At 48.0% G+C, this 10,962-nt stretch overlaps 2 protein-coding genes across 6 annotated transcripts in view; one reads left to right on the top strand and one right to left on the bottom strand.

Moving 5' to 3' along the window:
• TP53I11 (tumor protein p53 inducible protein 11) overlaps window positions 1–10,962 on the top strand; it is a 168,790-nt gene that overhangs the window by 31,890 nt on the left and 125,938 nt on the right. The gene's annotated exons all lie outside the window — the stretch shown is intronic.
• PRDM11 (PR/SET domain 11) overlaps window positions 1–10,962 on the bottom strand; it is a 46,424-nt gene that overhangs the window by 9,467 nt on the left and 25,995 nt on the right. For 2 of the 5 annotated variants that reach the window (XM_068684719.1, XM_068684718.1), the window contains exons 6-7: window positions 4,098–4,285; window positions 267–917 (exon numbers count right to left, since the gene is read on the bottom strand). In XM_068684719.1, coding sequence (XP_068540820.1) covers window positions 267–917; window positions 4,098–4,285 — 839 coding nt within the window. Of the gene's footprint in view, window positions 1–266; window positions 918–1,708; window positions 1,897–4,097; window positions 4,286–7,585; window positions 10,896–10,962 lie in introns of those variants that run through there. The other 3 variants (XM_068684721.1, XM_068684720.1, XM_068684722.1) reach the window with 3 other exon arrangements.

Genomic DNA, 10,962 nt, shown 5'->3' with positions numbered 1-10,962 from the left:
TTTATTGGCAGTGCATGATTGATTACAATGGCAACAAATAGAGCGAGTCGTCATACAGAGTCTTTCCCAGACAGTGTCTTCCACTGTGCCTCCAGCATCAGTTCTTGTCCCACCCGTTCACAAAACCTGACAACGAACCTTCCACGGAACCACGTGTTCACCTGAATACTCAGAGCAAAACGCTTTAGATGGGTACACAGCACACAGGCATCTCCCTACTTTCCTTAGGCAGGGTTTGGAGAAGGCTGATACTCGGCAAGGCTTACCTGTGGGGTCTGAGAACTCTTGGAGCTCGGGTACCTGGGGCGGTAGCTCGGGTGGCTCAGGTAACTTCCCAGATCTCAGCATGTCTAACTCAGCCTGCAGCTCCCGGATCTTCTTCTTCAGGCGGATGCAGTTAGGGCAGAAGGAAGTGGTGGGGATTTCATGGGAATTGCCCTGCGCAGAGGCCAGTGACAGCTCAGTTGGGCTGTCTGCTTTCAGAGACAGAGGCTCTTCTTCATCGTCATCAAGGATCCCCACTTCTTTGGCAGCACTAAAAGAGGAACCATGGGGGATCTTCCACTCCTCTTCACTCCGGTTTCTGCTGAGGTTCAGGGAGCCGTGCTGCATGGCAGTGCCACACCTCTCAAAAATGTCTTCAGCCTGGTATTTAGATGCTGTTCTGATGGAAAGTGGTGTACTTGTTGCTAACTGGTTCTCTTCAAATTTGGCAGACTCCAATGAAGCCTCCAGGACATCTTTGAAGATGAGGTCAATCTTTTTTTTCTTTGTTTGGGGGTGAGATTCCCCCTCGTCACAGCTGCGCTTGTAGGGGCTCTTCCCTTGCTTTAATGTAGTGAGCTGGAGTGGCCCCCTCATGTCCTCTTGATTTTCCACATTCTTTTCTGACTTTTCCCTCTGTAACCTTTTGTCTCCTAGAAAGGAAAATGAGGGGTGGGGATTATCACCGGGAACCGAGCAACATCCCTCAATCTAAAACTTGAATGAAACAAACAAAAAAAAAAGAACAAAAAGGTAGGCTGAATCCCTGCAGGTCTGTACATTGCGTTATAAACCAGGGAACTGACACGACTCAGTGGAAACCGAGGCTCGCGAGAGGAGGAGCCCTGCTAATGGGCACGTCCGCAAAAACAGAGACAGTCCTGGGTAGCCACAGCGGAGTAGGACCCACACACTTTAAAGAGAAGAGAAACTACAGGCAGCCTGTTTAACCTAGCGGTATAACCAACCTGTGGTGGAAGGAGCCTATGAGGTAAATCACTGATCATGGTGGAACCTAATGCCCAGAGCCCAAATGCCATTTTGGCTGGCTGGAAGACCTGTGCCTGTTTTGACTTGGTAAAAGGTATCGAGTGTACAGCAGTGCAGCGAGAGATTCAGACTGTTTCACGAGAACCCCAGCATCTGTGCACGCCACAGCACAAAGGTTGCATCCCCCTTTACTCTCTTTCAGTTTGGAGGCTGCTCCAGAAATGCAAAGGCAAAGGAGTAAAAATAACTTGCAGTCTTAAAGCCCAAGGTACGCATTGTCAACTGAGCTACAATGGGTGTATGCCCTCCAAGGATGGGGTACCTAGCTTGTGCCAGTGGAGTCTAAGAGCATGGCCATTCAGTGATTAAAAAAAAAAACAAAACACATTAATAAAAGCAACCTCATACAAATTATTAATTGCTTAAAATAAAGGGAATAGCCAGATTTCCTTACCTGGAAATTCAAAAGACGATAGGTTTGGCTCAATTTCCATCATTCTTCTATCTTGTAAATAACTTCAAGCATTGATGGCTTCCCAAACAAGACGCTGCTTTATGCTGCTTTTTGGTTTTGTTTGCTTTTAAAGTGTATTCATGCTTTCATAAGAGTTACGGAGTAAAAGCTACCGTTCCCTCTCTAAGGAGAGCAATGCTAAGAATGCAGAAAAGATGCAAGACTCAAAAACAGTTAGAGTAAGGCACCATAAAAAGGGTTGGCCTGCATGGCAGGGGTTTTGTACTGGGTTTTGATGCTGGCTGGGAACTCCAGACACTTCTTGAGTGAATCCATAACAACAGCCCATGTTTGCAACACATCCTGTTGGAGAATTTATACGGGCAGAGCTTTGGGTCTCTGTCCTAACATCTTCTCTGTTATGGACTCTAAGAACTATTGGCAGAGGTAGGGTTTTAGAGAATAGATCCTTCTTCTTTCTTGGTGATTTTTTCCCCTAGCCAACTGAATGATTTGGCCCTATGGAAAAGCCAGAAATCACAAGACGATCCCTCATATTATTGATATCAACTCCAGTGATGAGGCGGGTCAGAAACCACTGATAGAAACAAAACCCAGGAACCATGTTACTTTCTGTGAGTTAGTAAAGCTTGTGACTTCACTTTACTGGTTCATCTGCAGGGAATTTGGAATCTTTTAAACGGGAAACAGCCCAGCAGATTTTTGTGCCCTTCTCTGATCGCCTCCCCAAGTGCCTTCCCAGCTGAGGATGCGATGTCTCAAAAGTCCAGCAGTGGCCCTAAGTGATGCTCCGTTTTAACAACACTCCTGTGCTCCTCTTGCGAACACAGCCTGGAGCCCAGCTGGTCGAAGGATGGGCTCACTGAGATGTCAGGAGTTTTCTAGGATGGTATACACAGCCACCTAAGCTTCTGCCCAAGTGTGAGGCAGGATATGGCAGGTCCTGAGGAGCTCAGAGGCAGATCTTCACAGCACTGTTATCATTTCAGCTGACACAAACCATAGCACCATGATGAATCAAGACTAAAGGCGAGTCTGTAGGGCAGAGCTCACAGCCTTGGAGCCCCTCCAGACCAGTGCTGCAACACAGCTCCTCTCAGGGCACAGCCTGTCTGCTGCAGTCCTTTCAGAAAGTACTAAGCCATCTGGACAGCTAACATCTGCATGGGATGCAGCAAAACCACTGCGGCGTGTACCTGATCACTCAGTGATTAATACGGTCATTAACAGAGAAATGCACATTCATACCGGTGTTAATTCAGACGTGGGAATTGCCCAAGCACGGCCATCAAGATGTAACAACTGCAAGTGCATAAGAACTCCAAGGTGATGGAGGACAACCAGCTTTTTCAGGACATCTTGTCCACCCCATGCTTAAAGAGGAGACACCTTTTACCAAGTCAAGGCAGCAACAGCAGCTGTGTAATAATATACACGGGAATTTTAATTAGAAAGTTATTTTTAGTGTGGCTGCCCCTCTGAGGCCCTGCTGTTCTGTGGCTAGGCCTGGAAAGAAATGCCCTTAATTAACTTCAGGTCTCAGCATTGTACAGATGAATAGATGCATTAAGAATTTTTGCCTTCCTCTAAAGCTTCCTGTAGTGCTGACATTACGCTGACCTAAAGGACCGCTGGGTTTGTTCCAGCATGACTATTGCTAAGATAAGATAACAATTTTTATCCAGGGAAGAATCAATCTGACAAGTACAAAGCCTCCTGTACGTTGTACAAGCACTCTAAGGTTGTAAGACTAAGGAGCTGATGTCGCGCCGATCCCAAATTATCTTTCTGAAGAAAGAGGAGATAAATTAAGCCAGGAAAATGGACATACAAACACACCAAGGAAATCTCTCTTTCATATGCACGCAAAACCAGCCAGAGCTCCCTTGAACAAGCTGCTCAGGGGAGCCAGAGAAAGTGGTATGTTCAAAGAAAAACCCAGCGCCTGTCTCTGGGACCACCAGTTTGGTGATCCTCAGGCCAGAAAGTTTTGTGACAGGGGATTCCTAGGCTTTGCATCAGGCCCTGGTAGCACACAGACTATACAACACAACACGACACAACACAACACGACACAACACAAGATGGCACAACACAACACGATATGACACAACATGACACAACATGACACAACACAACACAAATCTTTCTTTTACGACCCCATGACAGTGTTTACATTGTCCTTCTCGTGCAGCAACTTCCATCCACGGCACGCAGAGCCGGGGACTCTTGCCCAGATGTGAGCTGCGTGTACAAGGGCAGCTCTCCTCGCACAGCCTGGGCATCACCTACTTCACCCACTGCACTTGGTGCAACCAACGTGGCAGCCAAAGGGGACTGGGGAAAGGGTGGAAAGAGAGGGACTCACCTCTTGTGAGATTTCTGTTGATGGTCTCCTGGGACATACTGTGCAACCGCTTCATGTAGTCCTCGCTGTACCAGACCCGCAGCTTCTCCCCAGGACGGATATCACGACAGGCACGGAAGTAAATCCTCTCGCTGTGCTGGAAGGCCATCAGGTTCTGTTCCCTCTCCTCCCGGGAGATGATCACATACCTGAGGGCGAGGTGAGAAGGCAGGCGTGAAGCACACATTTTCTCTCCTGCGCCCCCCCAGCCCTTGCACCATGATGACAACTGTGATGATGCTGGAATGACCTTCAGAGAGAGCCATCGACACAGCCAGACTGGAAAGCATGGAGTTATACGCAATGGTGTGCAAATTGCCAGAGGTACAGGACAACGAGCATGGACACCCAGGGAGCACTAAACCAGTGAGTCCATTTCTGCTGGGGAAGTGACTACTACACTGTACATCCCACCTGAAGGAGTATCTCTGCCAGCAATGGTGATGCAGGTTCTCACTGGCAGAAGATTCTTTGCCTGGTGATGGAAACAAGGACTTCTAGATTCCCTACCAGCATTTCACATCCCAGGGCCTCCCTTGTTCTTAGGGGCATCCTGAATATGGCAGGGCCACTCCTCTGGTGTCTTTCCCAACATTATCTTCTTTTTTAGTAGAAACCAGATTTCCTTGCTTCTCTCCTCTTGGTCAAGCAGAATGAGATAACTCAGGAGAGAAAGACAGATATCCAACATGCACAGGGGTATTTGCTGGTAGTCCAATAGGAAACCAAGCTCGTGCCAGTACTGTAAGATTTTGCATTTCGACATTCAGCCCTGAAGTCTAGGGAAACACTAACTGAAATGCCAGCACCGTGCTGTGGGGACCTCTGGGCAGTGCCGACAGAAAAGTTGCTTTCTGAGCATGCTGTTTGTTTTCCAGATATAAAACATTTAAGTTTCAGCTCAGCAATACTAATTCACTACTCCAACCACTTGGCACCCTGTGCAACTTGGTTAGACCGAGATCTATAGGTAGGATCATACTATTCATGAAAAGGCTTGGTAATAATGGCTCTAGCTGCCTCTGTGTACAACCTGACAACTGCCCAGGTCTAGAAGAACTGCAAGCAGACCTGACTGGTTCACAGCTGAAAACTTTTTCCTCTCATATGCCATTTGCCTCAGTTATTCAGCACTCCCTGCTGCAGTGACATTGATGGAGACGAGCAGTGTGTTGCTACCAGCCCTTGCCCAAACGTTCCCTTCTAGCTCACGGGCATTTTCTTGGCTTAAGGAAGCTGTCAATTTTTCTCTGAATGCCCTTTTTTCTCTGGCCACGTGCATGCACAGATAAAGACACCAGCCCACATGCATGTGACCACGCTCACCCACACAGATAAGGTCATAAACTTGGTCAAACTTCCCACAAAACACAGAAAATGAGTCGGCAGTGTCTCAGACCGCCCAAGGCTGCAGCAGTTCTGGTTTTAATGTTAAGCAACTGTGCATGTGCCTGGAATCAGCTGCATTTTTCCCAGCTGTGTTACCCGGGATGCTCTGCAGTCTTCAGCAATTATTTAAACAGGCTCTGACATTGCCAAAATAAGCCAAACATTGACTTTTTATTAACCCTTATTTTTATGTATTTTTTATGACAAAACTAATAAACCTTTAGACCACTGGTTTATGCATTTGAGAAGGAGCAGAGGCCTGCAGCAGTGTGGTGGGAAGGAGGTCCAGCAAAGGTGCTCAGCTGCTGCTGCCAGGCTGACACTTCTGGATGTCAGTCATCACAAAAGCTGTGGTGGTCATCCAGACAGACCTGCCACCGCACCCAGAAGATGCAGCCATTTTCCACAGTCAGTCTGATGCTCTGCTGTGTGGGTGATCCTCAGAGCTGCTCTCCCCCATACCAGCAAAATGCCAGGATGCCTCCCAGCAACGAGGGTTAGAAAATTATCTAAAACACCATTTTGTACATAGAGGGGAGAGACTGTTAAACCACTCCCCACTTTTCTTATGAAGTATTTTATTAAGCATTAGCGTGCTTTTCCTGCTGGCTCTCCTCCCGCCCCTGAGCTCCTCCAAGGTTCTGCCTCCCAGAGTCTGTCAGCGCTGCTGCCCAGCAGCGACTGGCACTGGAGATCTCTCTCTGAGAGGTTAAAAAAGCCCTTTGCAGACAGTTGTGGAATAATACGGTCATTAACACGTTTCTTCATGGCTGCTGGCAGCCAGGAGCTGGTTTACGTTGTGAGAGAGAAAGGTTGTATCCGCGATAATTTCCTGAGGTAATGTGAATGCGGATGAGATCATCCACAAAGACAAAATGCTTTCCAACCAACGCTGCCCAGCCCTTACTCCAGCAGCCCCAAAGGCACAAATTACACAGGTTAGGAAGGATTGCATAAAACTCAAATTCCACTTGCTGGGCTAAGATGCCCAGTGCTGCTGCACGTCATGGTTTGAGCCACTCCTAAACCCCAGTCTGCTCAGAGAGGCAGGGCCACAAACTGCCTGAGGAGACCCCATGCCCAACACGCAACTGGTACTAAGGCAACAAACAACCTTTGTTCAGACACCTGGGACAAAAATGGCACCGCTGTCACAGCAGGTTTCCTGTGGGACTGTGATCCCTGGAGGAGGAGCAGGGGTGGAACCACTGCTGGGGCAGGCCCAGCCATCTGGAACTCCAAGGAGGACGCTTCATCTGCCCTGAGGCACAGACCTCCCATCCACTTGGGCCCTGGGATGGACAAGGCTCCCGGCAAGGCTTGAGGACAACAAATTCTGCCCAGGCTGCTCAGCACCAGCCACTGAGACAGTCCTGGCACCAAAGGAGAGCATCTACGAGCTCTGATTGCTGCTGTGGAGGCTTGGATCAACTCCATGGCTGGTGGAAGCACACCTCCACAGGGGTACGTTCCCCGTCTGTGACTGTGTTCATAATCCTTTTTTTCTAAGCCACAGCCCTTTTAGAAAGCCAAATTGTCACACGTTTTAGGATAGTCCAGTGAGCACACTTAAAAGTTAAACTATTTTTTGGCAGCCAAGGCCTTTTCCTCCCCAGCCTCAGCAGCAACAGGAGCCGCTGGGAGAGATGGTGGGGTGCAAGGGAGACCTTGCAGCCAGCAGCTCAGGCTTCTGCTCCTCTCCCAAAGATTTGCCCCATGCATTCCCCCTCCCTGCTGACCCCTCCACTGCTCATCCTTTGGCTAGCCCCAGCTATGCCCTGTGGATAGCCTGTCATCAGAGCACCACCAGGAAAAGGCCACGGGTCTTTCCAAAGTCAAGGTGGGTCAAGTCACGGGGCTGCCGTGGCAGGAGGTACAGCAGTAGAGCTGCCAGCAGCCCAGGCAGGTACCATGAGGGGCCACCACTCAACCACCGCCCCAGCTCTCCGATGCTGAGCGCTCCTGAGGACACTCAGCATCTGTGACGGGTAGGGTCTGGAGCGACGTGTAACGTGTTCAGGCAGAAATTTGATGAGAGAAACAAATGACTCAACAGCAGCTGTGTTAAAAGTGTTATATATTTATTGCAATCTTAACAAAAATACTTTGAGAGAGAGGATTTCTTCAGCATGGACAAGACATGGAGACAGCGGGGCTGAGCACAGCAGTTTGCTTTAACACGGGCACTTACTTCAGTTAACATGCTGTGTGCAGGAGGAAGTATCCTTTGCGAGCCAGTACAGAAAAGCCATTCCACCAAGGGGTCTACACAGGGCAGGCAACAGGTCCCCAGAGCTGGGCCAATCTGTAATAGTCCACAGAGGAAACTGGGGGAGAACTCAGGCAGTCCATAGTACAAGGTCCCTTCTCCAGACCAGAGCCCAGCCTCTGGGGGGTTGTACGAAGGTTGCAATTCCTGTGCAAGGACAACGGGTTCTCTCTCTCTCAAGGCATCTGTGCAGGCAAACTGTTGGCTGTGACGATGCCAACAGCACCCCTAACTCCCTCCAGCGCTCAGCACTGGCAGGAGCCTCCTCCTCTGCTGACCTGAGGGTTCCCGCATGGAATCCCCCCAGACAACATCAAAGGAACTAATCCTATCAGTATATCCATGGGAGAACATCAGCAGGGACCATTTATTATAAAAATATAAAATCCTACCTCGAATATATAGCAGCAGCACTGTATTGACTCAGAAAGCCTTTAAAACATATCACCATTTTTCATTTCTCTGTGATTCATATTATTAGATCCACTTAGACCATTTTCCCCAATCTTCCCTTCAACTGAAGAGAGACTGTGAGTTTTGCAGAACACAAACGGTACAACAGAAGTAAAAGGACATCCTCACAGGAAGGTAAGTGCCCTGGTCTGGTGCCAGCACTATGAGGAACTTCCTTTGCACAAAACCAAACCGGGTCATTCCTCAGAAGAAAGGAGGTCTTTCTTTTTACCAGACCTCTACTTCCTTGAGCCAGGGCCTTTTACCAAACCACTAAAAATAAATTACTTGAATTAGGATTACAGAACAATTAAGAAGAAAAAAAGGAAAAGAACATCAGGAATGCCTGACACGGGAGACATACAGTCACCTTCCCATCAGAGAAGCTAGTGCACTATGCTTTCAAAGGACAGGCCAACAGATTGAAAAAGATCCTTCAAGAAGACATAAAATGAGCCATCCTTCTGCTATTCTGTGCTGTCTATGTCCCATTCCTGCTGAAATTTATACAACTTTTTGGCTAAGCCTGTAGCCCACACGTTACGTGATGATGGGCATTCATGTTAACTTTAACAGTTTTCAGCAACCCACCTTTCCCCACAATAGAACAGCCCAGAGAGCAGTGGTGTGCTAACTGTATGTGGATAACACCTCGGCCCTCTTCCCTGCTGAGGCATGACACGATAATGGTCCAGATTTATCCGGAGATGGGGGCAGCACAGTAGGTGCAGATGTGCAAATCAAGTGGAAAACAGAGATGCTGTAAAAAAGCTGCCAAATATGTTATCACCACCTGAGGTGACATTATTAAAGATTAGTTTAGGAATTGGGATTGTACATGGAAACCTCATGCAGCACTAAAGCAATTAAAATGTTTTAACAGTTCTCTCTTGCATCTCTAAGGGAAAAGGAAGGAGTATAATACCAACATGTTCAAGAACTTAAACTATACAGCTGGGAACTGAGGTTGTAAACTCTTCATGATAGAAGAACACAGTACAGATTCCACCCTAAGTAATACTGAGCAAGTCCCAAGTAGCTGTACTGAAATTGACAGAGTTACAGTGACACAAAACCAAATTGTCCTTGAGGTCAGAAGCAGGCCCTGTATCTTCCCTTGTTTCTGTGCAGTCTCTCACATTTTGAGGAGGGAGAGGTGATTCAAAACTAAAGATTACAACATGCAAGGAAATAATATGATACAATTTCGTTTAAGATCTGTCATATTACGAAATAACCGTATTTTAAGTGCAATTGTGAAAGGTAGGTGAGGGTTTCAGATAAGACTGGAGGAGACAAAGATTAAACTATTTGATATAAATGCACGTGGTATTGCAGCATCCAGGCACATGCCATAGCAGCCCTTCTCAGCAGTCTAATGCCACACAGAGCTCAGATCTTTTCTCCTGTCATTCTGATGGCAGAAAGCTCTCTCAGCTTTGAGCTTTTTTCCTTCCCTGCATATGCTCTGCTTTTGTATACCTTTTCCCAAACCTATGCCTAACAGTCACAGTAAGCCCTGAATTGCCCATTATTGCTGAACACAAGATAAAAATAATGAGCAATAAATCTTTAGAGCTGTAAGGATGCATCTGTTAGTTAAGACTCTGCAGAGCGCATACACTAATTCACAGGAAGATGATGGGGAAGGCTGTATTAGGGTAGATTTGTGGGTTGATTGCAAAGGGAGCTCTCTAGGACACTGCCTCAGTAAATAATGTTTCACAGGCACAAAAAGAGATCAAGATAATGATTCCCTACTGTATCTCTTAGCTTACAGAGTGTTTAAAGCATGGGGAAAACAGTGAAATCTCCTAATCTCTATGAATAGAAAGATGCCCTACATCCCAAGCTCTATAAGGTCTGAGATTCCTCTTTGCCACTGCAGAGGGACAGCACTACTATTCAGCTGCCATAATTCACAGTGCTTTATTAGATGTTAGCTGGGGGATGGATGGGCTGGGGGTGGCTGTTGACCTTCCCCACATAGTACTAATACACATGTAGAGGCCACGCGAGCATGCAGCAGCTCAGCACAGGGCACCCTTCTTTACAAGAAGCAGACTAAAAATGGTGCTTTCTCTTTCGTGACCTGGTAGTCCGTGCAGGAGGAGTCTGCTTTGAGGGGGTTTGGTTAGACTCTGCACTGGGCTCAGGGGCTGGTTTTGTGCAAGCTGCTTGCAGAAGAGATCCCTGCACGACACTAGGCCCCTGTATCCTATGGAAAGCCTGGACCCCATCACGGATTTCTGACAGGGTTTGGCACATCTGGCCAACCTGGCTGGTGAGGTCAGCCATCTTCTGACCGATGACATGCATGCTCTCTGCCATGTCCCTGTGAATAGCCACCAGCTCCTGGCAGAACTGCCTGAACAGCTCTGTTTGCTGCGAGTGGGAATGAAGAAGCTGGCGATCGAAGCTGGAGAGGGGCGGGCTCCTTGTGCGGGGGCGTGGGGGTCTGCAGGACGAGGAGGTGCGTGGTGATGGACGGTGCAATTCCTGCCTTTGGCTGATAGCTTCTGAGTGCTCCGACGAGGAGGAGGTGTGGAGGAAGGAGGGCCCAGAGAGCTGGCTGACTCCTGCACTGGCCCTCTTCAGCGAGGAGGAGCAGTGTTCCCGAGAAGTGCCTGGCATCTCTTCATCTTCAGCTTAAACAGAAAAGGAAGCATGAATTATTAACGCGAAAACCCTCACAACTCTGACTTCTGTTTCAAG

This window comes from Anas acuta, chromosome 5 (genome assembly GCF_963932015.1).
Source record: "Anas acuta chromosome 5, bAnaAcu1.1, whole genome shotgun sequence".
NCBI lineage: Eukaryota > Metazoa > Chordata > Aves > Anseriformes > Anatidae > Anas > Anas acuta.
This window is presented reverse-complemented; position numbering and strand designations above follow the sequence as displayed.